This window comes from Eptesicus fuscus, chromosome 4 (assembly GCF_027574615.1).
Source record: "Eptesicus fuscus isolate TK198812 chromosome 4, DD_ASM_mEF_20220401, whole genome shotgun sequence".
NCBI classification, from domain to species: domain Eukaryota; kingdom Metazoa; phylum Chordata; class Mammalia; order Chiroptera; family Vespertilionidae; genus Eptesicus; species Eptesicus fuscus.
In genome coordinates, this window is record NC_072476.1 from 31,105,297 (window position 1) to 31,132,159 (window position 26,863).

Sequence of the window (26,863 nt, forward strand, 5' to 3'; positions counted from 1 at the left end):
AATCTATAATAATAAAAGTATAATATGCTAATTAGACCTGACGACCTTCCTCACAAAGCTGGGGCCGGTGGGCCACGGCAGAGGTGGCCTCCGGGGCAGGGCCCGAGCCCCTTGTACGAATTCCGGACATCGGGCCTCTAGTGTTATGATAACAGAAGTACAAATGACCAATAAGTATGAAGACATTCAACCTTAGTAACAGCAGTAAAATCCCACTGTTTGCTAATAGAGCGGCAAAAATGGAAAGAAAAAAAGTGAAAACCTAAGAAGTGGAGAAAGGCGCTCCCACGGCCCGCCTCCCTACTCTAACCTAACGGACATCCGCCTTGGGAGACTCAGACGGCACTGGGGCTTCCGGTGCCGCACCTCTGCGCCCTTTAACCCCGGAAGTCTGGGCGGCCGCGACGTTGCGACAGAACCGTAAAGGCACGCGTGAGTGGAGCATGGCGCTGTACGCGGCGGCGGCGGCTGTGCTGGCTGGTGTCGAGAGCCGCCAGGGCTCCATCAAAGGACTGGTGTACGCTAGCAGTTTCCAGGTAGCGGGGTTCGGGGTTCGGGGTTCGGCTGGGCGGGAGGCTAGCCTGGGCCGGGCCCCGCCTCAGCTTGTGTCTCCTTGGCCGCGCGCAGAACGTGAAGCAGCTGTACGCGCTGGTGTGCGAGACGCAGCGCTACTCAGCGGTGCTGGACTCGGTGATCTCCAGCGCCGGCCTCCTCCGCGCCGAGAAGAAGCTCCGGCCGCACCTGGCCAAGGTGACGGGCGAGGGGTGGGGCGGGGGCGGGCAGAGAGTCCCTCCTAACCTGGTCCTAGCTCCCTACGGTCCGCCGGGTGAAGGTAGCTCCTCTGAAATGAGGACGCGCAGCCCGCCTCTGAGTTATGAATTGAGGTGAGATGAAAATGCTTTAACTGCAAGGCTTGTGTGAAAGATTAAATAAGAACAAAAGTACAAAGGAGCAATGGCAGGGGCGATTTAGGTAAAGCAAAAGGGTGACGTTGACGAGGAGGAGGGTTGAGATCTTGAGCTCTGCTGGTGAGCGGAGGGGTTCAGGACTGGGGAAGCAAGACTCCAGGTTCAAATCCTGTATCTGCCATTGATTGAGTGTGATCTGCACAATGTTCCTCACTTTCCCCTGTTACTGTCTCGACAGGTGGTCTGTTTAGCCTTTCCAGTTCCAACACTGTGGAGTTGGGAGGCATTAATGCTTAGGGTTTTTTTTTTTTTTTTTTGTTTTTACCTCTTGATCTCTCCATCTCCAGGTGCTGGTGTATGAGTTGTTGCTGGGGAGAGGCTTCAGAGGGGGTGGGGGCAGATGGAAGCCTCTACTGAACCGTCACCAGGCAAGGCTGAAGGCTGAGTTGGCCCGGCTGAAGGTTCATCGAGGCGTGAGCCGGAATGAGGACTTGTTGGAAGTGGGATGTGGGCCTGGCGCAGGTGAGCTGAGTTGGGGGGTGGGGGATAGCCATCGGGCCCTCAAATGGCATGTTCCTGCCCACTGATGGCTGGTTGCTTCCTAGCCTCCCAGGTGCCTCGATTTGTGCGGGTGAACACTCTCAAGACCTGCTCTGATGATGCAATCGATTATTTCAAGAGACAGGGTTTCTCCTACCAGGGTCGGGCTTCCAGGTGAGCATAGAACCCTAGCTGCCCTGAACTCGGGAGGTGCGGGGGTGGGGGTGGGGTGGAGGGATGGGGGGGCGGGGCGCGCTGGGGAAATGGATGGGGAGAGGTGGGGTGGTTGTGACTGCACTCTGGTTTTTTCATATTTTTACAGCAGTTTCTCCATCCCCTTCCAAGGCCTGTTTTCCTCCATTCCTTAAACATTGATTGTTCTGAGAGTCCCATTGACATTCTTCTAATGTATCTATCCTTCAATTTCTTCTCTAGCTCTAATTCCTAATTCTCACCTGATGATTCTGACTCCCAGTCTAGACTTCTCTCTTGTATTCATTCCCTCAGGTTCATATCAATGCTTTACAGATACCACAGTCACAGCATATGTCAAACTGAATTCATCCATCCTCTGAACTTTGCACCTTTGTTGTTGTTCAGTAACACTCAAAATTTAAAAGTAATTTTTCCAAAAAATATGCTTAAACAAGTTGTTGGATTATTTTGCAGTATTTCTTTTTTAAATTGAGGTATAATTGACCTATATAACATTATGTTAGTTTCAGGGGTACAGTGAAATGTATATATTTGATATTTGTATATATTGCAAAATGATCACCACAGCAAGTCTAGTTAACATCTGCAAAAATTTTTTTCTTGTGATGCAAACTTTTAAGATTTATTCTCTTAACTTTCGAATATGCAGTACGGTATTAACTACAGTCAGCACGCTGCACATTACATTCTCATGATTTATTTAATAATTGGAAATTTGTACCTTTTGACTCCCTTTACCCATTTTGTCCCCCACCTCCCAGATATGTTCTTTGTATCTATGAGCTCTAGGTTTTTTTGTTTTGTTTTAGGATTCCACATATAAATGAGATCATAACGGTATTTGTCTTTCTCTGTCTGACTTTGCCGTTAAGGTCTATATATCTTGTAGAAAATGGCAAGATTTCAACTTACACTAAATAAAAAAAAAAGAAAGAAAATGGCAAGGTATTTCTTATGACTGAATAATATTTCACTGTGTGTCACATTTTCTTTAATTCATCTATTGATGGGCACTTAGGTTGCTTCTATGTCTTGGCCATTGTAAATAATGCTGCAGTGAACATGGGGGTGCATATATCTTTCAAATTAGTGCTTTCCTTGAGGTAAATACTCAAAAGTGAAATTGCTGGATCATATGGTAGTTTTGTTTTTAAAATTTTGAGGAACCTCTATATTGTTTCCCATTTGGAATTTACATTCCCACCAGCAGTGCACAAGAGTTCTTTTTTCTCCACATCCTTGCCAATCCTTATTTCTTGTGTTTTTTATAACACCCATTCTAGCAGATATGAGGTGGTATCTGATTTGGGTTTCCCTGATGATTAATGATGTTGAGCCTTTTTTCATGTACCTGTTGGCCATCTGTATATGTTCTTTGGGAAAATGTCTATTATCCTGTGCCCATTTTTTAATTGGATTGTTTGTTATTGTTGTTTGCTATTGAATTCTTTATATATTTTGGATATTGACCCCTTATCAGATAGATGATTTGCATATACTATTTTCTATCATTTAGTAAGTTGCACCTTCATTTTGTTGATGGTTTCCTTTGTTGTACAGAAGCTTTTTAGTTTGATGTGGTCCTTCTTGTTTATTTTTGTTTTTGGTGTCAAATCCAAAATATCATTACCAAGACCCATGTCAAGGAGCTTACTGTCTATGTTTTATGGTTTCTGGTCTTACATTCAAGTCTTTTTTTTTTTTAATATATTTTATTAATTTTTTTATAGAGAGGAAGAGAGAGGGATAGTTAGAAACATTGATGAGAGAGAAGCATCGATCAGCTGCCTCTTGCACACCCCCCACTGGGGATGTGCCTGCAACCAGGGTACATGCCCTTGACCGGAATCGAACCTGGGACCCTTGAGTCCGAAGGCCGACGCTCTATCCACTGAGCCAAACTGGTTTCAGCACATTCAAGTCTTTAATCCATTTTGAGTTGATTTTTGTATATGGTATAAGGGAATGGTCCAGTTTCATTCATTCTTTTGCATGTGATTGTCCAGTTTTCCCAACATCATTTATTGAAAAGACTGTCCCTTTCCCCTTTGTATATTCTTGGTTCCTTTGTCATAAATTGACCACATGTGTGGGTTTATATCTGGGCCCTCTGTACTGTTTCATTGATCCATGTGTCTGTTTTGTTATAGTCTTGTAATAATCATGTGAAATCAGGGAGCATGCTGCCTCCAGCTTTGTTTTTTCTGAAGATTGCTTTGGCTATTTGGGTCTTTTGTGGTTCCATACAAACTTTAGGATTATTTGTTTTATTTCTGTGAAAAGTGCCACTGGAATTTTGATGGGGATTGCATCGAATGTGTAGATTGCTGTGGGTAACATGGACATTATAACAATATTCTTCCAACCCATGAGCATGGAATATCTTTCATTAATATCTTATAAAGTTTTCAGTGTACAAGTCTTTCTCCTCCTTGGTTAAATTTATTCTGAAGTATTTTATTCTTTTTGATGCAATTATAAATGGGCTTCTTTTAAAATTTCTGATAGTTCATTATTAGTGTATTGAAATGCATCATATTTTTGCATATTGATATTGTATCCTGTAACTTTACTGATCTTGTTTACTAATTCTAAGATGTTTTTGGTGGCGTCTTTGGGGTTTTCTATATATATGTTATTTGCAAATAATGACAATTTTACTTCTTCCTTTCCAATATAGATGCCTTTATTTTCTTGCCTAATTGCTCTGGCTAGGACTTCCAATACTGTTGAATAAAAGTAGCCTTGTCTTGTTCCTTATCTTAGAGGAAAAGCTTTCAGCTTTTCACCATTGATATGATATTAGCTGTGGGCTAATCCTATATGGCCTTCATTATGTTGAAATACATTTCTTCTATACCAACTTTATTTAGAATTTTTGTGATAAACCCTTCATTAAAAAAATTTTATTGATTTCAGAGAGGAAGGGAGAGGAAGAGAGAGAGAAACACCAGTGACGAGTGAATCATTGATTGGCTGCCTCCTGCACGGCTCCCACTGGTTATCAAGCCCGCAACCTGGGCATGTGCCCTGGACCGGAAATGAACCCGGGACCCTTCAGTTCGCAGGCCAATGCTCTATCCACTAAGCCAAACCGGCTAGGGCAACCCTTCATTTTGTTAATGTGCTATATCATTAATTTGAACCATCCTTGTGTCCCTGAACTTTGCACCTTCTGCATTCCTTATTTTAACCTAGCAGATATAATTATGCCCTTATTTGATCAAACCAGACACTGAGTCATCCTAGATGCTTCCTTCCTCTCCCTCCAGTCACTCACTACTCTGCCTTCAGCATTTTTCTCAAATCTGCTCCTTTCTTTTTGTCCTCCTGGACATTACCTAGGTTTAGGCACTCATCCTAATTTGGTTGGCTGCCGAAAGATCTGAAACCATATCCGACGTGTTACTTCCCTGCTGAAAACCCTCTCTTGACTCTCCATTGTGCTGTGTCCCCTGCTTCCTCTCCAGGCCCATCTGCCATGGCACTCTGTGCACCTGTTGTTCCCACAATGATTGCCGCTCTCTGCTCTGATGCTTTCCCACCTCTCCCGTCCTTTGACAGCTCTGGGACGCGCCTCTGCCCCTCCCCCACATCTGTTTTAGGTCTTCTCCCTTCTGCCTGGAGCATGTTGCTTAGAAACCAGGGAGGTAGAGTAGAGAATGGTTGTGTGTGGGTTTAAATTCCAGCTCTGCTGCTTGATAGCTTTCTGAACTGAGACACTATTCTCTAGGCCTGTTTCTATGTGGGTCAGGGTGGAGTGGACAGTGCTCCTTTACAGAGTTTAGTGAATTTAGTTTTCATCTTAGCTTCTCACATTACTAACTCATCCATCAGGAGTCAGCTCAATACTTATCTCCCCTACAGCTACCCTTCTCTATCCAATTCCCCCCAAAATAACCTCTCCTTAAGGTTTTAGCAGTAATGGCTAACATTTATTGAGTGCCTAATTTGTGCCATATATTTTTCTAAGTACTAGGTGTATCGGTTAATAATAGCGGATTTTGTAATCAAAGAAAACGATAATTTCAAGAGAAACACCAAAAATGCTTTATTCAAAGTAATGTCCATCGCTAGCTACACATTTCCCCATCTTTCAGGTAATTTTTAAAAATATATATATTTTATTGAATTTTTACAGAGAGGAAGGGAGAGGGATAGAGAGAAACATCGATGAGAGAGAAACATCAATCAGCTGCCTCCTGCACACTCTCTACTAGGTATGTGCCCGCAACCAAGGTACATGCCCTTGACTGGAATCGAATCTGGGACCCTTGAGTCCGCAGGCCGACACTCTATCCAGAGCCAAACCAGTTAGGGCGATCTTTCAGGTAATTTGTGGATACCGTCCCAATAGAACTTTTCTTGTGTTGACGCAAACCATTCAAAGACCCAATTTTCCACTTCTTCATATGTTTTGAAGTGCTGCTCAGAAAGTGTGTGTGCCATCGATTAGAACAAGTGGTAATCTGAAGGAGCAAGGTCTGGTGAATATGGCGGGTGGGTTAATACTTCCCAGGCAAGATCTTTTAACGTGTCTTTAACTGGTTTTGAAGTGTGTGATGGTGCGTCATCATGAAGCAAAATTACTTCACCGTGTCTTCTGGCCCGTTCTCGTCGTTTTACGAGCAAAGCGTGGTTCAAATTGATTATTTGTTGTTGGTATAGGATCAGTATTAACGGTTTCACCTGGTTTTAGAAGCTCATAATATACCACACCTTCCTGATCCCACCAAATGCAGAACATTGTCTTCTTTCCAAAGTGATTTGGCCTTGCATTGGATGTTGATGGTTGATCTGGATCAACCCATGATTTTGTGCATTTGGGATTCTCAAAATCCACTTTTCACCACTAGTCACAATTCGATGCAAAAAAGCCTTTCTTTCCTGCCGTTGAAGCAATATTTTACTGATGAATTTTCGGTTTCCCATTTGTCCTTCATTCAGTTGATGTGGCACCCATTTTCTTCCTTTAAAGTCTTTTCCATTGCTTGTAAACGATTGGAAATTATTTGCTGAGCAATGTTTAATCTTTCTGCAAGTTGTTTTTGAGTTTGACACACATCTTCATCCAATAATGCTTGTAATTGTTGGTCTTCAAACTTTTTCGGTTGACCCGGACATTCTTTGTCTTTCACATGGAAATCATTACTTTTAAAGTGTTTAAACCAGCGTTCACAAATATCTTGAGATGGAGCATGTTCACCATAAGCTTCCCAAAGTATTCAGCAGCACTTTTCTTCAAAATAATGAAAACTTCCCGCAAATGCTCTTTTTTGGGCACGAAATTCGACATTTTTAAGTGTAAAAATACCTATGATGTTAACACCTTCAGCAAATTTGACATATGAAGTTTTGAAGCTTATTGTCAATACAACAAAATAGCATACATATCAAATCGCATATATATCAACATATGTGTAACTCCATTGAAAAAAATCCACATTATTAACCGGTACACCTGGTACATATCAAATCGCATATATATCAACATATGTGTAACGCCATCTATTGAAAAAAATCCGCATTATTAACCGATACACCTAGTATTTCGCATGTGTTAACTCATTTAATCATCACCGGTACTATTTTCTAGAAGTGCAAACAGGATGAGATAAAGGCACTTGCTCATGCTTCTACTGCTGGTAAATGGCTGAGGGATCCTGAAATCAGAGTCTGGTCTGAGAACCCAGACTCTGTCTTATTATCCTGTTTAGTTCAGCCTTAAACATTTGTTGCATGAATGGTTAACATGTTAGGTAACATGTAAAATGCCCAGCCTGGTGCCTGGCATGGAACAATTCAAGAAACGTTGAATGAATGGTTCTTGTTCCCTGACAGCCTTGAGGACCTAAAGGCCCTCAAAGGGAAGTGTTTTCTTCTGGATCCCTTGTTGCCAGAGCTGCTTGTGTTTCCTGCTCAAACAGATCTGCATGAACATCCACTATACCAAGCTGGTCACCTCATCTTACAAGACAAGGTAGGGAAGGTGGGTGGAAAAGGAAAGAATGTGTAGGAGTGACCAGCTTGGAATCTGTTCACCCAGCAGTTGTGCTTTGCCCTGCCAGGCTAGCTGTCTCCCAGCCATGCTGCTGGCCCCGCCCCCAGGTTCCCATGTCATTGATGCGTGTGCTGCCCCGGGCAATAAGACCAGTCACTTGGCTGCTCTTCTAAAGAACCAAGGGTAAGTGCCATGGTCACACAAAGGGAGGGAATGGGGTCGGATCCTGTAGTTGGAGAGAAATAAGGAACTCGTTTTCCCAATAGGTCTGAAGGCTGAAAGGAAGATTTTCCTTTAAATATGTCATTCTGGACTTAGAGCAGTTCCTGATATAGCCCCAAACTAAGCTTCCCAGTGGGTTGCAGGTCCCAACCACCGGTTCCTGAGAAGTGAATTCCTTAGTCCTTGCAGGCTGTATAAATGTTATCTTCTGCATGTCCCAACTTAATGTCCATTAGATGGTGTATAAACTCAAGTTAACCTCAACTCTGGCCTTGTCTGTAGGAAGATCTTTGCCTTTGACCTGGATGCCAAGCGGTTGGCGTCTATGGCTACTCTGCTGGCCCGGGCTGGAGTCTCTTGCTGCCAGCTAGCCGAAGAGGACTTTCTGGCAGTTTCACCCTCAGACCAGCGTTATCGGCAGGTCCAGTACATTTTGCTGGATCCTTCCTGTAGTGGCTCTGGTGAGATGGGGAGAATTCATAGCCTAGGGACCAACAGATCAAGAGCAGCCTTAGAGTGGAAGTGGTAGCAGTTCATTTAGGTCTTGGGTTTATTTAGTTCTGACTCAAATTGTCTTGTGACCCTGGGCAAATGTTCTCATTTATAAAGTGGGGATTTCAGTATGAAACAAGGCAGTTTAATTAAAACACTCTTTTCCCTAGGTATGTTGACTAGACAGCTGGAGGAGCCTGGGACAGGTATACCTAGCAAGGAACGTTTGCGTGCCCTGGCAGGGTTCCAGCAGCGAGCTCTGTGCCATGCGCTCACTTTCCCCTCCCTGCAGCGCCTGGTCTACTCCACGTGTTCCCTTTGTCAAGAGGAGAATGAAGATGTGGTACAGGAGGCCCTACAGCAGAGTTCAGGAACCTTTAGGTAGTTGGCTTTCCACTAGGGTCTTGGGGAGGGGAGGGGGCTGCTCTCTTTTACCTAGAGTCTGTGTGCTCTTCTCCACAGGTTAGCTCCTGTCCTACCCTCCTGGCCTCACCGAGGCCTTAACATCTTTCCAGGGGCAGAACACTGTCTCCGGGCCTCCCCTGAGACCACACTCACTGGTGGCTTCTTCATTGCTGTACTTGAACGGGTAGAGGTGCCAAGGTGAGCAGGGGGCCTGCTGGGAAGATGATAGAAGATTGGGACACATCTAACTTCATACTTTTCTTCTAGCTCAGTCTCACAGGCCAAAGTATCAGCACCAGAACTTGGGTCCAGCCCCAGCCCAGCTCCGAAGAGAAAGAGGCGGCGGCGAAACGCAGCAGCTGCTCCTAGCACACTACCTTGCACAAAGCAGGTGCTCAAAACTTTGACTTCTTGGGTGGAGGAAGGGATGACACTGGTTCTCCCTTCGGCTTAGCTTTGGGCCCTCAGCCCCTGGCATCAGTTTAGTTTCTGAAAGGTTCTGTTCTTTTTGTTGCTATAGGAAGGAAATTGATAGTCGTTTCTCCAGCTGGGAAGACAGAGCGGACTGCTTCGTCCTTTGGGTACCTTCCCTGAGCCATGTTCTTGCTGTTGCGAGAAGTGCTACCCACAAAAATAAAAGGCAGGACATGGTCTACGATAGATCACAGTTTTTTTTTTTTATTATTCTTAATGACATAAGCAAGGAGAAAAATCTCACATTCATACTAAAAATTCCAACTAGACTCACAGGAATTAAGTCTTTATTTGTAATGGAAAGTCCCAGCCTCCCGTTCCTGTCCAGTGCACGTACATGTACACATACACACACACTCTCACACTCAGGCCATGCCAGGATACCCTCTTCAGGGGGCTCCTGGACCAACTGTCCTGCCTGTGGAACTGAGGTAAACTAGCTTAGAGTACTAAAACTAAGAGGGTCTACCTTACATAAGGTATAGGTAGAAGCTTGATTTCTAGGCCCGTGCCCCACCACACCCCTCCAATTCTAGTAGGTATTTGAGACTTGAGGTTCAGGCTCCCTCCTCAGCTCCACAGACAGTTAAGTATTAACAGAGCTCCTCTAAGGTGGGGAGCAGTCACTCCCCTGCCACAAAACTTTCAACCTCAGTCACAAAAGGGTGAGGGGGACTAGTTACATCTACATCACATTATTTATAAAAAAAAAAGAATTACATTTTACATAATGTGTCCAGAAGGAGCTCTAGTCACCTCAGGAAAGCTGCCTGGGACAGCACTAGAGCCTCTTCTTCACACAGGCATAACTTAACTATACAGCTAATTCCTAATCAACAGCATTTATACTTAACCACCTCAATGAACCAAGCTTGAAGGAATTTAAAAGGCAATTTAGCTTAAATACAAAAATAAATTTTTATTTTGTTAAAAAATGTTTAAATATTTTTTCTTTTAATTTAGACACACGCATTCATACTTCTCCCAAAGAGGATGGGCATGGCAGCAAGGCTCTTAGGCCTGGGGTATGTGGCTTTGAAACAAAGAAAAGAAGGGTTGAGGGGACAGGGGGTGGCGACTAAGAATTTGAAAGTGTGGTTCATTAATTTAGGTTTTCTAACATATACTAGGGGTGTTCTAGCCTCCTGTAAGGTCAGGTAGGTAGGAGAGAGAAACAGCAGAGGGAAGAGAAGAGATCTTTGCTTCCCTTTGGCCCTATCCTCCTGGGCTGCCAGCCCTTAAAGTCAAAACACCATTTGAAAATCCAGGAGTTGGCACTTGTAGCCATAAAGTGGTGCTACTTTCCACATTCAATTAGCTAAGTCCCAGAAACTTGAAACAGATAAGTCCGGCACTACCAACATGCCGCCACTCATACAATTCAATTCTTCCTCCAAACTCGATTCAAAGAGAAATAGACATGAGCATCAGACAAAGTAACACAGGACAGGCTTTAAACATACAATGCCAGAGAGGCAGATGTGCCCAATGAGGCCAGCAGGGATAGTGGGTGAGGAGGCAGCTGAAAGCAGTGGTGGGCATCCTGTCTGCTCCAAGAGCTTTCCTCCCTGGAGTGAGGGATCACCCCTGGATCTGCCAGGCTAACAGTCTTGAGCCACCAAGCTTTTAGGGGCCAAACTGGCAGATAGGATTGGGGACAAAACACTGACTCAGACTTGGCAAGAGGAAGTGAAATAGCAGGAGCAGCATCCACTGGGATCTTCAAGGCAAAGCTTGATTCAAGATCATTTAAAAAGCAATAGATCCTGCAAGGAACCAATTGAGGGACAAAGCAAGAAATGGGGAAACAGTCCCCTAAAGGGACCAGAGAACCACTTTTTATAGCCAAGCCAAGCAAGGTAAAGCTTTAGGGATAATCCATTTCCCCCAATCCCATCAAATGCAAACGAGAGAGAGAGGTGGGCAGGGCTCTACCTACTACCCTCCAGCAAAGATAGCTCTCTGGGGAAAAGGTGGGAAGGAAGGCTGCCTGACTAAGCTTATATACTAAACAAGTGAGGGAAGTAAGTGGACAGTATGTACAGATGTTTCTTTAGTTTTCTCCAGCCTCACCAGTGGAACTGTTCAAGTAAAGGTTATCAGGCTTCTGCCCTGCCACATCCTGCCTCCCCCTCCACCAAGAGTCCTGAGGCTTCTGCTTCCTCTAAGAGAGGGAAATGGCCCCCAGGGCTGCTACTACCTCGGGTGGCTGAAGCCAGGTTTGCTTTATGGAACTAGAAGGGTTAGAGGCTCTTCCTAGCAGGTACCAAGGTCCAGATCTGGGCAAGGGGTGGGGGGAATGGAGGCAGGGACAAACGCTATTTCTTGCGGGTGTGCTGCCTTCGGGCCTGCAGTCGCTGTCGAGCCCCTGGGGTCTTGGATCCTGCACCAATGGAAAATGAAGGGGCCGCCGATCCTGGAAAGATTCAACAAAATCTCATCAGGGCAGCTGCTACCTGAAAGCATTTCTTTGGTTGCCCCAATCTCTGGAAAGTTAGGCCAACAGGACTGTGGGTGCTTGAAGAGGGGGGGCTTCCCAAACTATATCAATTGTGTTGGGAGAGGGGCCTATTGAAAAGGAAAACCCCCGGAATCACAGTCTGGGCGAGGCCCTGGACAACAATTTTACCCGGCTTTCCAGTGATCCAGGAAATGCAGCCCAAAAAGGCTCCTCTGCTGTCTGCCGCCAACTGCAAACCTTGGTTGTGCTGGACTCTCAATCTGGCCACATCTTTCTCATGTTTTCAGCCTGACTTTCCGGAGAAGGCCTCAGAGAGTCAGGAAGCTACCAGCCCACCCCACCCTACTCCCTCTTCAGAGAATAAGCAAGCCATGCTGGCAACAGAGAGACTTGCTAAGCTTACCGAAAGGTCCGACTCCAACAAAGCCTTGGGTGGGTGTTGAGGATGCCCCAAAGGAGAGGCTGCTTCCTGATGTGCCCACTCCAGGGGCAGGGGTGTTCTGACCAAAGGTGGGTGTGGAGGTGCCTATAATGAAGAGATAGCAGAGAACTGTAGAGACTAGGCCAATGAGCAGAGGGTATCAAAGCAGATGGTAATGAAACTTGCAGAGATCTGCTCTCTGTATGGGCATCCCCCACAGACCATCTTAGCTCTGAACTACTATCAGGACTAATCATGTTATTCCTCTTCTCCCTGTTAAACAGGTTGGGTTTTACCAGTTGTACCCTCCCTTCCAGAAACCAGAGCCTTCCACCAAACTCACCACCATTCCGATCCACCCTGTAGGTCGCCTAATCTGCCCATGGGGTCAGTCATCAGCAAACTCCCTTGCCCTCCCTCACTGAATCCTGATTCTCAGTAGTGATTCTGCTTTCTCTACAGCCCCCCTCAGGGAAGGCTGCGTTCTCTCTCACATGTACTTGTCTCAACCCGATGTGGTATAAGTATCTTTCTTGATCCCTGAGGCCCAGACCTTGCTACTCCAATCTATTCCTCTATCCAACCTTCACCACCACACCTATCACCACCAGAAACTGTTCTAGCTCCCATAGCTTAACTACAACTACTGCATTCTTTCTTCCAGCTGTTTCTAGTAGTCCTGCATTTCCTTCATCTCATCAAGACCTCTAAGCTCACTGCCCCTCCTGCTATATTTGCTTGAGTTTAAACAGGTGGGGTTTTACCAGCTACCTTCTTATTTTAGATCTATACCTCAATGACAGAATGTTGCTGGGGAAAAACAGTGCTAACTGGTCTCACTTTAAATTCATAACCACAATTTTCCAGCCCTCAAATTGCATGGCAGTTCTATTACACTTTCTCAGTACCTTCCTTTCCACTCTCCAAAATGACTATTTTAAGAGGCTCTCCTCTGTACATATTTCACCGTAATCTGCTCCCCAAGATCTCTCATTTAATGAAGAAAACAAACTATCAGGATCAAAACTTCTAATTCATCTTTCATATGGCAAGTAAGATCATTTTTCTGCTTGAAATTCTACAGTGATTTCCTTTAGTACTTAAAATCCAAACATTTAAACCCCGGCCATGGATGATCTTCAATTCTGCCTACCTCTCAACCTCTTTTCACACCATTTACACTTTTAAACTTTTAGCCACACCTTGCTTTTATCTGTTCATACCAAGCTTATTTCTGCCTTTGGGCCTTTGCACTATCTCCTGTGCCTGCAAAGCTCTCTTACACACATCTAACCTGCACTTGCAACCACTTTCTGTCACAAATATAGTCTTGGCTTAAATTTATTTCCTCGGAAAGGCCTTCCTTGATTACCTAATTAGCTCTTCTACAGTCAGTAATTACATGTTTTATTTTATCAAGACATTGTTATCTGACATATTTACATATTTAAGCCTGCCTCTTCACAACCATTATGTAAAGCTCCATAAGAGTGGAGACTATGCTGGCACTTAAAACTGCCTGGCCCAGCAGACCAAATTAATTCCTAGGCTCACCTCCAAACACAGGCTTGCTCTCAGGCGTGCTGGCCACATTGAAGGCAAAGGGTGTGCTCTGGCTGGGTGCGCCCAGTGTGTTCTGACTCAAGGCTCCCCCAAAGGGGGCTGTGTTGCCAGTGGTCCCACTCTGTCCTCCTCCAAAGTTGAATGCTCCAGAGGTAGAGCTTGTGCCTGGGGTAGCCACATTGATCCCAAAACCCCCACTGCCAGCTGGGGCTGCCGAGCCCCCAAATGTGAAGGGCGATGGTGCTGTGCTGCCAAACACTGAACTACTGGTCCCGCTGCTGGTAGTCTGGGTTGTAGCTCCAAAGCCAGAAGTGGTGGCTGCACCAAAGGAGAAGGCAGCTGTGGTGCTGCCAAAGGCTGGCTGGGTGCTGGCAGGGGTGCCAAAGGCAGAGGCTGTGGGTTTCAAACCACCAAAAGCTGACTGTGCAGTGTTGCCAAAGGCTGGCTGGGTTGGGGTTGGTGCTGGAGTTGCAGTTGGGGCTGAGGCTGCAGAGTTTCCAAAAGTGAAAGAGTTGCCAAAGCTAGGGGCAAGGGTTGGCTTGGTAGCTCCCTGTTGCTGCCCATCAGTGGCCCCAAAAGGCTGGGGGTTGGCTGCCGGATATGATGGGAGAGGGGCCTTGGTGCTGGAGCCAAAGGGAATGTTGAATGTTGGGGTGGTAGAGCTACTGAATGTCAGGGTAGGCTGGCTGGTGGTGACCGGGGCTGAAGTTGTAAGGGTGCTGCCAAAACCACTAAAGCCAGTGGTGCTGCTGCTGGTGGCTGCCTGCACGGCACTGGGTAGGGACTGGCCAAAGGTGGTGGTGGTGGTCGTCGTTGTTGAAGTAGGAATGGCAGAAAGCTTGCCAAATTGGAATATGGAGCCTATGGCTGGGGTAAAGCTGGCACCAGAGGCAGGGGGATTCCCAAAGAGGAAAGGCTGGGAGGTGGAAGTGGTGGTGCTAGTCATGCTGTTCATGGTGCTGGTCACATTGCTCACACCAAAGCCAAAAGCAGGCTTCGAAGCTGAGTCTGCGGAGGTGCTGGCTGTGGTCGCAGAAGCCACTGTTGAGGTGGCACTGGCCTGGCCAGTGAAGAGAGGGGCGTTTGTGGTTGTGGCTGTAGTAGTTGTCTGATTGAAGGAGAAGGGAGTTGACAAGGACACAGATGTAGGTGGCCCCATGTTGCCAAAAACAGGCTTGAAAGTGATGGGTGAGGTGCTGGTAGTTGTGGGAAGGGCAGAGCTAAAAGATGCTGTGGTTGTGACCTTGGAAGGGCTACATGGCAAGGGGCTCTCATTCTCACTTTTAGGTGGGACCGCAAAAATGGGCTTGAACATGGGGGATGCTGAAGACACAGCAGGAGCTGCAGAGGCAGAAGGGTTAGCAGGGGGAGTGCTCAGCATTCCAAACAGAAGACTTGGCTTGGGGCTGGGGGCTGGGGCAGACAGGGCCTGGGATGGGGCAGATGTCTCAGCCTGAGGTGACTTGGTGGTGTCAGTGACTGGTGTGGAAGTAGGGGACAGCCCCAAGAAAGATACTGTGGGTTTGGAGTCTGAGGAGGTGCCTGGAAGGGGCGTTGACTGTGAAGAGCCAAGAGGGCCCAGAAGGCTGGGTGTCTTCTGAGGCGAATGGGCCACAGGAGTTGCCACTCCAGCTGCATCATCTGGGGAGAAGAGTAGAGAGAGTGAATTCTGAATATCTCAAACATGATGACAGTCAATGCTTTTGTATCTACCTGTGCCCAGCACAGTGCTGGGGATTTAAGGGTCAGTCAACAAATATGACTAAATCTATACCATCACCCTTAAAGTATTCATTACTTAAAAATCAAGGAAGTGTTCGTTATTTCCACTCTTCATAGGTCATAAGGAATATAGAAGGGGATAAAACTTGGCCTAATTGGGTTAAATGTGTGGAAACTTAGTCCAGTTAATAACCTAGATACACTTCACTCACCTAACAAAGATTTACTATACTTGACTACCATATGCTAAGTGCAGAGCATATAACAATGAATGAGAGTCTTTGCCCCTGAGCCCTGGGACAGGCTGAGAGCTAACATATACTACTACTGCATGATAAAGTGAAATAACAGGAGTGTGTATATAAAGTGCTATGAAAGCAGGGGGCTGGAACAATCAACAGACCCTTGGAAACCTAGAGGGAAAAATAATTCATATCTTGTGCCTCTGGTCTAATAAGCACGTGACAAGACATCTCAACCATGTAATCACATTTACACTTCAGCGCTACCTCATGAGGTAAGCATTATTCTCATTTTACAGATGGCAGCAAGGCTCAGAGCAGCTAAGGAAGTAGATTTCAAATCAAGAGCCATTTGACTAACAAAACTAGCTTAAATGTTACAGCTCCCCTTCCCTAAAATTTCCTGATTACAGAATTCTGAAGCTCTTAAGCTTGCACCAGTTCAGGTCTGGTCAGCCAGAATAAGTTCAATTCTTATAATTTCCATTGACTAACAGGCATAATGCTTTTACTTCAACCTCAACAAAGATTGATGTCATATGCTCTAAGGAAAGCTCTCTCACTCACCTGGGAAGGATGTTAGGCCCGGGGAATCCTGCATCTTCTTCAAGCTCTCCAACAGTGGATTAGTGCTTGGGGCTGGGAGAGAGGTTGGGGAGGGAGCAGTCCCAGCAGTAGGCAGGGTAAAAGTAAAAGGCTGAGTGGTAGGTGGGTTCTCAGTGACTGAGCTCGAGGCAGCATCTAAGGAAGAAAAAGATTCAGTTGTCCTCCCTGGTTTGGGAATTCTTTCCAGTGGCATATCGCAGAGCATGGGAATGCTCAATGTCTCAGTATAACTAATTTAGAAATGCTTCCCCTCAACCTCAGTGCTCACTTTCTCCAGATTCTACTGAGGACCCACATGGATTTCTCAGAAGGGATAGACCAAAAAAAACCCCAAATCCTCCCTAGAATGTGAAACATCTTTATTCCTTACCAGTCTTATCTTCCAAGACCTTGTTAAACCATCGTAATGAAGCTTTCTTTTCCAAGTCTAGGTCCTCAGCAGTAATTGAATAACCAAGCTGGGGAGGTGGAGGCTACCCAACAGAAAAAGGAGAAGTCAAGTCAGTCATAAGAAATGGGGAGAAACCTGTATTTAGCCTTCCTAAGACTTAGAAGAGCTAAGAAGGTGGGCAGGGGTAAATGGACAAGACCATACCAAGGTCAGCTGGTCCCCTCGCCTGGAGGGCAGCAGCTGAATCTTCCGTTTACGCTGCCCAGAGCTGCCAGGTGTAGATGGGGAATTCCTCAAGTTCTGTTTCTTCCATGTGGTTGTATCTACAACTAAAGAAATATAGTCTTGTTTTCTACCAGAAATGGATAGGTGTATTTATACCCCCTGATTTGTAACACTGAATTTTCACTGGATATCTCTGAAAGATTTCATCTTCCATAGTATGGGCTTGTGGATAGTGTTTACAAGATTATTTTTAATAGTCAGGAGGCTGTACAGAGAGACTTACTCCAGATGCATGCATACAACTGCTGGGCAATAATTCCTGGATTGCTCACAGATACATCAACCTAAGCTTATCCCCATCCCAGTTACCCTGGGTTATACTGCATTTGTTTATCACCTTCCTCCCCTACCAGACTACAAACCTCTGAAGTACAGGAACTTCTGTCTCTGTATATACCAGGCCCTCTATACAGCAATGCTCAAAGTGTGATTTGAATAGATACTAGTCTATACATCCTCTATAAACACTTCTATCACCACAAGCCACTCTTGCCTATTTATTAACTTACCCCTTTCTCCCTGGGACTCCTTGTCGGTTACTAATGGAGTTGAAGGACTAGAATGATGGGAAAGTTCCTCTTCTCTGTAGGAGAAAACCACAAAATTAAGTTTAGAAAGACTTCCTGACAATAAATACTGAATAACATATCTTCCCAACTCCCAACTGGCCAAAGTCTAGAACAGTGATGGGCAACCTTTTGAGCTTGGTGTGTCAAACTTCGCCAAAAAACAGAGCATAACTCGGGCAGTGTGTCACTTTGAGGAAAAAACATTATTTCGCAAATGTTTCATCCTCGGCATGCGGCCGCCTCAGCGGCCGCGTGTCATCAGAAATGGCTACACGTGTCAGTGCTGACACGTGTGTCATAGGTTCACCATCACTGGGAACAACCATGATTTGAGATCTTAGTATGCCAGGACAAAAAAAAAAAAAAAAAAAGGAGTCAGAAGAAAATTCCCACAGAAATGAAGGGAGGTAGTTAATGGAAACATGGAGAAACCACTGTCTTAAAACAAGCACAAATCAATTATCTTCAAAACCTTCCTTACAACCTCCCACGTTACTGAGTGTTCTAGGCACAGATATAATCCCTAAGAGAGTGGCATTGTAGTCGACTGTAGGTAGGCCTGGAGGGTCAGCTGCAGTCAAGAACATGAAGATTATTGCCCACTGACATTATTCACTCTGCTCACTCTATTCTACTTTTACACCTGGTCATTCGTACAGCAGAAGAGAACCAGAGGCCCCTACACTCAGTGCATAAAGAACTGTAAAAATAAGAGCAATTCTGCTTGGTACTTACCTGTACTTCTAGATGTTAATTTATTTGATTCTCTAAATCAGAGAGCCTAAGAGCCAAGTAAATTTCCCTAATTTCCTGACCAATAATCCACACAGCAAGTAAGTGATTACCTGATTTTCTTTGCTGGCCTCTCTGGTGTCTGGGAGCGGGATGAGGCTGGGCTGGAAAAGGGTGATGAACTCGGACCACTTCTCTTCCATAGCTAAAAGTCAAATAAAAGTAACATTACTGACATTAGGTGATACTTCAGCATTCAACCTTTAATATAACTTTGTGGTTCTATTCATACTGCATATAAAGTCCCCTTTGTAAGTGACTAAAAAATATTTCTTGGTGAAGGAAGGCTCCTGAAAAGAAAGTCAGTTGGGATAAAAAAGTCTGAAAAGTAATGGAATGCTAATAAGTGTAGAAAGAATCAATGTACTTTTTGCATATATTAAAAAGGAACATTACATTCAATAATGACTTAGTTATGATGCATAAATTTACTCTATATTGTCTATAGAAATGATCAGAGTAACTTAAGAAACTGTTCTAGTGAAGAAAAGCCCATAAACTTTAGTTTTCCTTCATTAAATTTTCAGCTTTTTTAAAAATATTGTCATGACATTTATGACTTTTACAACACCTATGGTACTTATCGTTATATGGTAATTATCTATACATCTGTCTCTTCTGCCGAGCAGAGTCCCTTGGCAGCAAAGATAGTCTTGTGTGTTTTTTTTTATCCTCACCAGAGGATATTTTTCCCATTGATTTTTAGAGAGAGTGGAAGAGAGGGGGAAAGACAGAGGGAAATATTGATGTGCAAGAAAAACATCGATTGGTTGCCTCCTGCATGCGCCCGACCAGGGCCTGGGCCGGGGAGGAACCTGCAACCAAGGTAAATACCCTTGACTGGAATCAAACCCAGGACCCTTTGGTCTGCAGGCCGATGCTCTATCCACTGAGCCAAACTGGCTAGGGCAAAGATGGTCGTTTTCATCTCTACCTCCTTCAAAGGGGGCTAGCAGCAAAGTAACTGACAAAAAGCAAGCACTCTGAGAATCACATTTTCTTACTGAGAAGCTTCTAGTGATTTCTTACTCTGTAACAGTTACATGATATAAGCACAAAAAGGAATAAAACAGTGCTTGAAAGTTAAAAAGAAGGATTTAAAAATCAAAGACAGGTGATAAAATAGAAGAAGAGTTCCATAAACTAATAATATCAGAAAACCCAAGGCTCAGAATTAGATTGAGAAAAATGCTGAAATAACATTTTAAGAAAATGTTATTCTCAGATATAGAACAAGAAAGGATGGTCATTTGGGATAAATAAATCAATCGTGGGCCTCACACCTTGCATTTTTAATAAAGTGCCAATGGTGATTCAAATGTTTCGCCAGGGTAAAAACTTATCTCTACTTCATAAACTGTACATACACACATAATCCTAACGCAATAGCAATTTACATGTAAAAAGTGTAACAAACAAAAGAACTGTAAAAACATTGATGAGTTGTTAAATAACATGGGGTAGAAAAAAAGACTTTTTATGCCAGAAACAAAAGAAAGAAAACTGACAGAATGTTACATAAAAACTAAGAACCTCTCTACATAAAAATATTGCCATGTGGAAGGAAGCTTTTGTGTATCTTTTGTACCATTTGTATTTTCAATGACACTAATGTTTCCATAATCCTATCTAATAAAAGGGTAACATGCAAATTAACTATCACTCCATCACAAAGATGGCGGCACCCAGTCCTCTCAGCCCTGCCAGAGTCCCCCAGTCCCAGGGGTGTGGCAGCTGAGAGTGGGCAGCATGAGTGGCCTGGCGGAATGCTTGCTTCATCGCCACAGCAACGAGGCAAGCGTTCCACCCCAGCCATGGAGGGCCTCTGGGCAGTGGGCACCAAGCGGCCAGGAGTGGGGGTTTGGAGGGGAACATGCTTGCGTCGTCGCCCTGGCGATGAGGCAAGCGTTCTGCGCCCGGCCGCGGATGGGCCTCTTGGCCACGGAGAGCCTCTGGGCAGCGGGCACAGAGCAGCCAGGCCCCGCAGAGAGCTACTGGCGCACGGATTCACGCGCAGGGCTACTAGTTATAAATATGAACCAAATGCAATGAATTGATTTTTGGTCCCCGATACAAAGTAGTAAAAGACAGTTTGGGGTAATAAGAGCAATTTGAACATGGAGTGATATTAACTAATCCTATATAATAAAAGCCTAATACGTGAAGTGTCTGACCATTTGACCAGTCACTATCACGTGCACTCACCAGCGGGGGAAGACGCTCCGACCAGTAGGTTAGCTTGCTGCTGGGGTCTGGCTGATTGGGACTGGGAGAGACGGGCCAGACACGCCCTGGAGCCCTCCTGCGGTCCCTCCCCGGCCCACGATAGTGCACCAGTGGGATCCCTCGACCTGGTCTTTGCCCTCTCGCAATCCAGGACCCCTTGGGGGGTGTCGGAGAGCCGGTTTTGGCCCCATACCTGCAGGCCAGGCCGAGAGACTCCACTGGTGCATGAATCCATGCACCGGGCCTCTAGTCTATATATATAAAAGCCTAAGCGACTGTCCAACAGGTAGCTATATGCACAATGACCACCAGGAGGCCGACGCTCCGATCGGTAGCTATGATGCGCACTGACCACTAGGGGGCAGATGCTCAACGCAGGAACTGCTGAGCTGCGGTGACTTGTCAGCTGTGGTTCTTGGTTGATGCACCAGAACCAGAAAGGAGGGAGCCCAATTCCGGGGTGTGTCACCCGAGAACTGCCCTCTCGCAATCCGGGACCCGTTCTGGGGATGTTGGGAGAGCTGGTTTTTGCCGGATCCCAGCAGGCCAGGCCGAGGGACCCCACCAGTGCACAAATCCATGCACCCAGCCTCTAGTATTAAATAATTATTATTGTTTGAGTGGAATCTACACTAATAAAAAAGAAAGATGCAAATTGACTGTACCTTCGTGATGCCCACCAGCCAATCAGGAGTATGTAAATGAACAAAGATGGCGGGTTAATTTGCATATGCAGGCACCGAGCGGCCGGGGGCGGGACGCTTGCGTTGTCGCCATGGCGATGACGCAGGCGTTCCGCACCACCCCAGCAGCTCCGGGCCTCTGGGCAGCATGGGAAGGCGGAAAGGCGGCTCCAGGCCAGAGCAAAGGCAGAAAGGCGGCTCTGGTTCGGAGGGAAGGCAATGCCAGCAGCCAGGGGAAGGAAGGCCCATTCTTGCACGAATCTTCGTGCATTGGGCCTCTAGTAATGGTATAATAGTGACCGTTAATGTTAAGAAAATTTAAAAACACACTGAAGTACTTCTAAAGGTGAAATGACATGTTTACAATTTACTTTAATACACAAGAGCAAAACCAAAAGGTGGTGGGTGTGGTGGTGGGGGGTGGTATTGATGGAACAGGACTGACAAAATGCTAACTATTGAAGCTACATGGAGGTTCATTCTATGTACATTTCAAATTTAACGTAAAAACCATTTTAAATATAGGGATAATGGCTATGTACTTAATAGGCCTACTGTGACGATTCAATGAGGAAATAGGCGTAAAGTGCTTAAGGTAGGGTCTAGCCAAGAATAAGTGCTCAAGGTAAAGGTTATTATAAATGATTATCTTCTTCTTTGCAGTCCCACAACTGCTCTGGCTTAGGCCTTCATCTTGAATTTATGTTAACTATAAGAGCCTTATGGATAAATTTATCTCAAAATTTTTCTCCCCTCAAAAATCTTCCTCCACACATGCTTTATTTTTTTTTCTAGTACTATGTAATCGGGTAGCCACTTATTGACAGGCACTGTAATGGGTACATTTCGAACATTACCTTCAATCTTTCCAACAATCCTTCAGAGATGAGAAAAGGAATTTATGTGATTTACCAGTCCAAGGCCCCATAGCGACTAAATGTTAGAGCCAAAATTGAACCCAAGTCTGTCTGGTAAAAAAGCCTGATCTGCTGTAGGCTATACAACACCCTCTTTCTAAAAAAAAAAAACAATACCAAAAATACAACCACTTCTTATTTTTAAACTTTCACTAAATTTACAACCTAGGATAAATTTCTTTTATGACCCAATGCAATTTGAACTCAGTCTACCTCCTCAATCCAATTAACACTATTTATTGAATTATTCATCCTTGGTCTACTTATGTGCAATGGCTCTGTCTTGTATCAGGCTCCCACATATACACTGGCTTACTTCCTCAGCTTTCTTTTCTGTTCCATTGATCTATAGTTTTTATTCAAGGATTTGTATCTTCTGTTAATTTAGAGGTAATCCCAATGTCTGACAGAGAGAAGGTAGTTAGTAAACACTGACTAATCAATTAATTAATTAATGCTTGGAATCCATTTTGCCCATGCCACCCACAAGAATAATGTACCTGAGAGAAACCTCGAGTAGAACTGTAAGAACTGGTAATGGCATTGCGGCTGGAGCTAAGAATGCCACCTGTGTATGTGCTCGTCATGGAGCTCATAGAGGAGGTGCGGGATCTCTTATTCAAGTGGTCATCTGAGCTCTGGGAATTGAGACCTCTTTTCAGAGACCCAGGCCTAATAAAAGGGAAAAAGATAGTTAGATGTGCTATTGAAGGCAACATTCTTTTAAGGTTTCATCCATGGTCACAAAATCTTTCTTAAATATATCTGACAAAGTCAAGAAGGAAAAGCCAAATATTTTGAAAATTAAATGTATTATTCCACTTAAATAATATTCTGGAAAATACACACTTATCTCCAGTGATAGAAAGCATTATTACTGAATGCCTGGGGATGGGGCAAGATTGGAGGGAGAAACTACTAAGGGACACTGGAAAACTTTTGGAGGTGATGGTTATGTTCATTATCTTGACTGTGGTGATGGTTTCATAGGTGTATACATGTCAAAACTTAAACTACACTTTATTTTATTTTTTTTATTTTTATTTTTTTTAAAATATATTTTATTGATTTTTTACAGAGAGGAAGAGAAAGGGATAGAGAGTTAGAAACATCGATCAGCTGCCTCTTGCACACCCCCTACTGGGGATGTGCCCGCAACCAAGGTACATGCCCTTGACCGGAATCGAACCTGGGACCTTTCAGTCCGAAGGCCGACGCTCTATCCACTGAGCCAAACCGGTTTTGGCATTAAACTACACTTTAAACAGACACAATTTAGTACATGTCAGTTATCCCTTAATAAAGCTATTAAAAAAATCAGTTAAGAGGAACCAACCATTTTTTCTAAGTTTCCAATTGAAATAGAAATTCCTGTACATCCTTCCTATAGAATAGTCATCCAACTTCTATTAAAATATAGATAACTCACTATCTCTTAGAGCAGGGGTGGGGAACGTCCGGCCCATGGGGCCATATAAAGCCCACAAATTCGCTTGGTCTGGCCCTGCCAAGGTATTAGGGGTGAGTTAATTAAATGTTTGACCAAATATAGCAGGCTACTTTTTAAGTGGACCCTCAAATGATGTTATAACTATCCAAATGGCCTTTGGCAGAAAAAACGTTTCCCATCCCTGTCCTAGAGTGATGAATGTCAAACGTGGACCAGTTTATTCTTATATGGGTTGAAAAATATTTCCTCTAACTTTCACCCATGGATCCTATTTGGTGCCATACCAAGCAAAATGCTTTCATTCTTTCATTTGATAGTGCTCCAGTTTTTTGAAGGCCATTATCTTTCCCTTCCTCATTTCCTTATTCCTGTTGAGGTTTTTCTCCTCTGGGCTAGTACTTATGTACCTTAAAATCCTCCTTACCCACCACCACCACCCTTTAACATACTAGTTGCTTCACTCAAAATGAATTTCAGTTTGTGTATATCTTTTTTTAGAGTGTAGTACACCAAACCAAACACAATACTCCATGCACAATCTGAGTAGAACTAAGGAAAGCAGCACTACCACTTACCTGCCTCATTCTAGTCTCTGTTCTATCAACACAGAATAGGAGCACATTAGCTTTTTTTGGCATCTGTATTACACTGCTGGCTCAAATTAAGCATATTAGTTACCCCAAGTCTTTTCACACATATTTCTGAGGCACTTTCCCTCCAATCCATTTCTTCTTCAAATGTATTTAAACTCAAATGTAGAAACTTATCACTTATCTTAAATTTCAGTTTTGTATGTTATCCATTGTGCAAACCTTGTGATCTTTCTATTTACATACTTGGTTATTAAAAAATATTAAAAGGAATTATAACAGCATTATTGTGGCAAGTTACTCAAATGTTCCCCTGATTTAAAAGATTTGAACTTGAACAAATAAAGCAACACAAAAAGCAAATAGGAACATCTATAGGACAATAACTTTGGCAATGCCCTTTTTCTAAATAATGTATAACTCAACCAAATGGATTTTCACTTACTTAGGCACAAAAGAAGCAGGGACTCCATTGGCCACCAGGGGCTCAAATGCTGAATGTCCACTCCCACTGCTATCATGGCGCCTGTGATAAACCAAAAAACTCTCAATTAAATGAAATGACTTTTTCCCCCCCCTTAAAGCATATTCCTGGGGCTATGTGCACAGATTCCATGCTAGACAAGAAAAAGGTTGCTTCAAATCCCAAAGATTCCAAAAGGTAAATTTATTCTAAGACTGTCTGGCAATAAGGAAAGTATAAAATCCTTGAATAACATGATTTCATTCAATGTCATTTCATTATAATGTTGATGAGATGACCATAAGAATTTAACTATTGTTTATATCAATTAGCCTAGGGGAAAATAGATTTTGTTATATATTGTCACAGTTTCTAAGAACCTATCAACAATGTTAAGACTTACTCTACATCAAGACCTTTAGAACTATTTAGTGTATTAATTTTACAATCACAAATTTAACACCCTACTATTCACAAATTAAAAACAAAACAAAAGAAAAAACATTTTAGGAACCAATCCACACATCCCATATTGATCTAGAGGTTAATATGGCAAGTCTGTTAGGGAAAAACTTTACATCTCACATTTAAGAAGGGCCTAAGCATGGTGCACATAATCACTGATTATTCCAATTATGGGAAGGATAACTATAGAATCTTCAGTTATAGACTCACTAGGGTCAAGTAAAACTACCCATCCCTAAGAACATGAAAAACCTACTGGGACCATAAGAATGGTTATTTCCTCTCCCACCTCCACACCCCCTGCCTCCTGCCACTCCTGCTTAGCTAGTTAACATTAGCTCAAATTGCTCACTTATAAATCACATTTCTATTCATCGTAACTTGATCTTCCTATCTACACTATTAAAAGAGAAAGATGCAAATTGACTGTACCTCTGTGACACCCACCAGCCAATCAGGAGTGAGTATGCAAATTAACCTGACAAAGATTGTTGGTTAATTTGCATATGCGGGCGCCGAGCGGCCTGGGTCCCGGGACAAGTGGCCAGGGAGGCCAAGTGGCCTGGGCCCACGCCCCCCAGCCTGGTGGACACAGCAAACGCGGGGCCACCGGGCTTAGGAGCGTGTCCCCAGCGGCTGCCAGGTGCCTTGTCTGCAGGATCCACGCCCCTGAGCCCACGGACACAGCGAATGTGAGGGGCACGCCCCTAGCCTTGTGGACAAAATGCAGGGGATCTTCTGCACATGGGCTGCAGAGGAAACACCTTCTCTTTTTTTAAAAAAAATATTTTATTGACTTTTTACAGAGAAGAGGGGAGAGGGATAGAGTGTCAGAAACATTGATGAGAGAGAAACATCGATCAGCTGCCTCCTGCACACTCCTCACTGGGGATGTGCCCCCAACCAAGGTACATGCCCTTAACAGGAATCAAACCTGGGACCCTTCAGTCTGCAGGCCGACGCTCTATCCACTGAGCCAAACCAGCTCGAGCATAAACACTTTTTCTGACTGCTCATTGGCTAAGCTCCCTGTATGCCACCACTTGCCGTGTTCTTGGTAACTCAGGTAATAAGAATCCAAGAAGGTGTTCTAGGGTTTTTCCACCACATTCCTGGAGAAAAAAACGAAGGTCCGCTGCTGGAGGGGCTAAGAAATGTCGTATCCTACCCTAGCCAGTTTGGCTCAGTGGATAGAACCTCGGCCTGCTGACCACAGGGTCCACGTTCAATTCTGATCAAGGACATGTACCTAGGTTACAGGCTTCTCCCTGGCTGGGGCCCAGGTCAGGGCACATGCAGGAGGCAACCAATCAAAGTGGCCCTCTCACACTGATGTTTCTCTCTGTCTCTCCCTCTCTCTCTCTTCAACACTCTCTAAAAATCAATGGAAACGTATCCTCAGTTGAGGATAAAAAAGAAAGAAATGTCATATCCTATGAAAGACACATTTTGAAAATGCCTAAAAAAGTTGTCATTTTTTCATGGTGAAGGGACTGGAGTCCATGTTGATGAAAACACCTTGGTAGCTGCAATGGCTGGCAATGGCTGCAGCAGCGGGGTGATGGGGCTGGCACCTTCCCCTGATCAGCCCAGTCGCCTCCCGCAGAGGGAGACCAGATTGTGGATTAAGCCGTCAGTAGGACATCCCCTAAGGGCTCCTAGTCTGTGAGAGGGGGCAGGCTGGGCTGAGGGGACCCCACCCTGTGCATGAATTTCATGCACCGGGTCCCTAGTGTTACATAAATACACTTGCATTGAT

At 44.4% G+C, this 26,863-nt stretch overlaps 2 protein-coding genes across 5 annotated transcripts in view; one reads left to right on the plus strand and one right to left on the minus strand.

The window, feature by feature from the left end:
- The first annotated feature begins 412 nt into the window (after positions 1–412).
- NSUN5 (NOP2/Sun RNA methyltransferase 5) lies at positions 413–9,446 on the plus strand. Of its 3 annotated transcripts, none has more exons than XM_008141469.3 (11): positions 413–536; positions 628–750; positions 1,256–1,430; positions 1,514–1,622; positions 7,506–7,644; positions 7,733–7,848; positions 8,170–8,348; positions 8,550–8,760; positions 8,842–8,982; positions 9,052–9,175; positions 9,305–9,446. In XM_008141469.3, the coding sequence occupies exons 1-11, from the start codon at positions 444–446 to the stop codon at positions 9,314–9,316; spliced, it is 1,422 nt and encodes a 473-aa protein (XP_008139691.3). In that variant the 5' UTR covers positions 413–443; the 3' UTR covers positions 9,317–9,446. The 3 variants fall into 3 exon arrangements, with proteins under 3 accessions (XP_008139691.3, XP_054570826.1, XP_028001124.2); XM_054714851.1 differs by having other exon boundaries at positions 9,057–9,175; XM_028145323.2 differs by having other exon boundaries at positions 8,170–8,308; positions 8,672–8,760.
- Positions 9,447–10,695: 1,249 nt separating this feature from the next.
- Positions 10,696–26,863, minus strand: part of LOC103286032 (nuclear envelope pore membrane protein POM 121C) — a 49,627-nt gene continuing 33,459 nt past the window's right edge. For both annotated transcript variants that reach the window (XM_054714850.1, XM_008141467.3), the window contains exons 4-13: positions 24,622–24,702; positions 22,637–22,808; positions 18,364–18,455; positions 17,459–17,532; positions 16,869–16,993; positions 16,644–16,746; positions 16,235–16,408; positions 13,695–15,344; positions 12,123–12,245; positions 10,696–11,674 (exon numbers count right to left, since the gene is read on the minus strand). In XM_054714850.1, coding sequence (XP_054570825.1) covers positions 11,577–11,674; positions 12,123–12,245; positions 13,695–15,344; positions 16,235–16,408; positions 16,644–16,746; positions 16,869–16,993; positions 17,459–17,532; positions 18,364–18,455; positions 22,637–22,808; positions 24,622–24,702 — 2,692 coding nt within the window. In that variant the 3' untranslated portion in view covers positions 10,696–11,576. The remainder of the gene's footprint in view (positions 11,675–12,122; positions 12,246–13,694; positions 15,345–16,234; positions 16,409–16,643; positions 16,747–16,868; positions 16,994–17,458; positions 17,533–18,363; positions 18,456–22,636; positions 22,809–24,621; positions 24,703–26,863) is intronic.

Excerpts from the sequence above, each read along its gene's own strand:
- NSUN5 (XM_008141469.3), top strand. The coding sequence starts at position 444 with ATGGCGCTGTACGCGGCGGCGGCGGCTGTGCTGGCTGGTGTCGAGAGC. Across the intron at positions 537-627 it reads TGTACGCTAGCAGTTTCCAG|AACGTGAAGCAGCTGTACGC; the intron begins GTAGCGGGGTTC and ends GGCCGCGCGCAG. Across the intron at positions 8,349-8,549 it reads TCCTTCCTGTAGTGGCTCTG|GTATGTTGACTAGACAGCTG; the intron begins GTGAGATGGGGA and ends TCTTTTCCCTAG.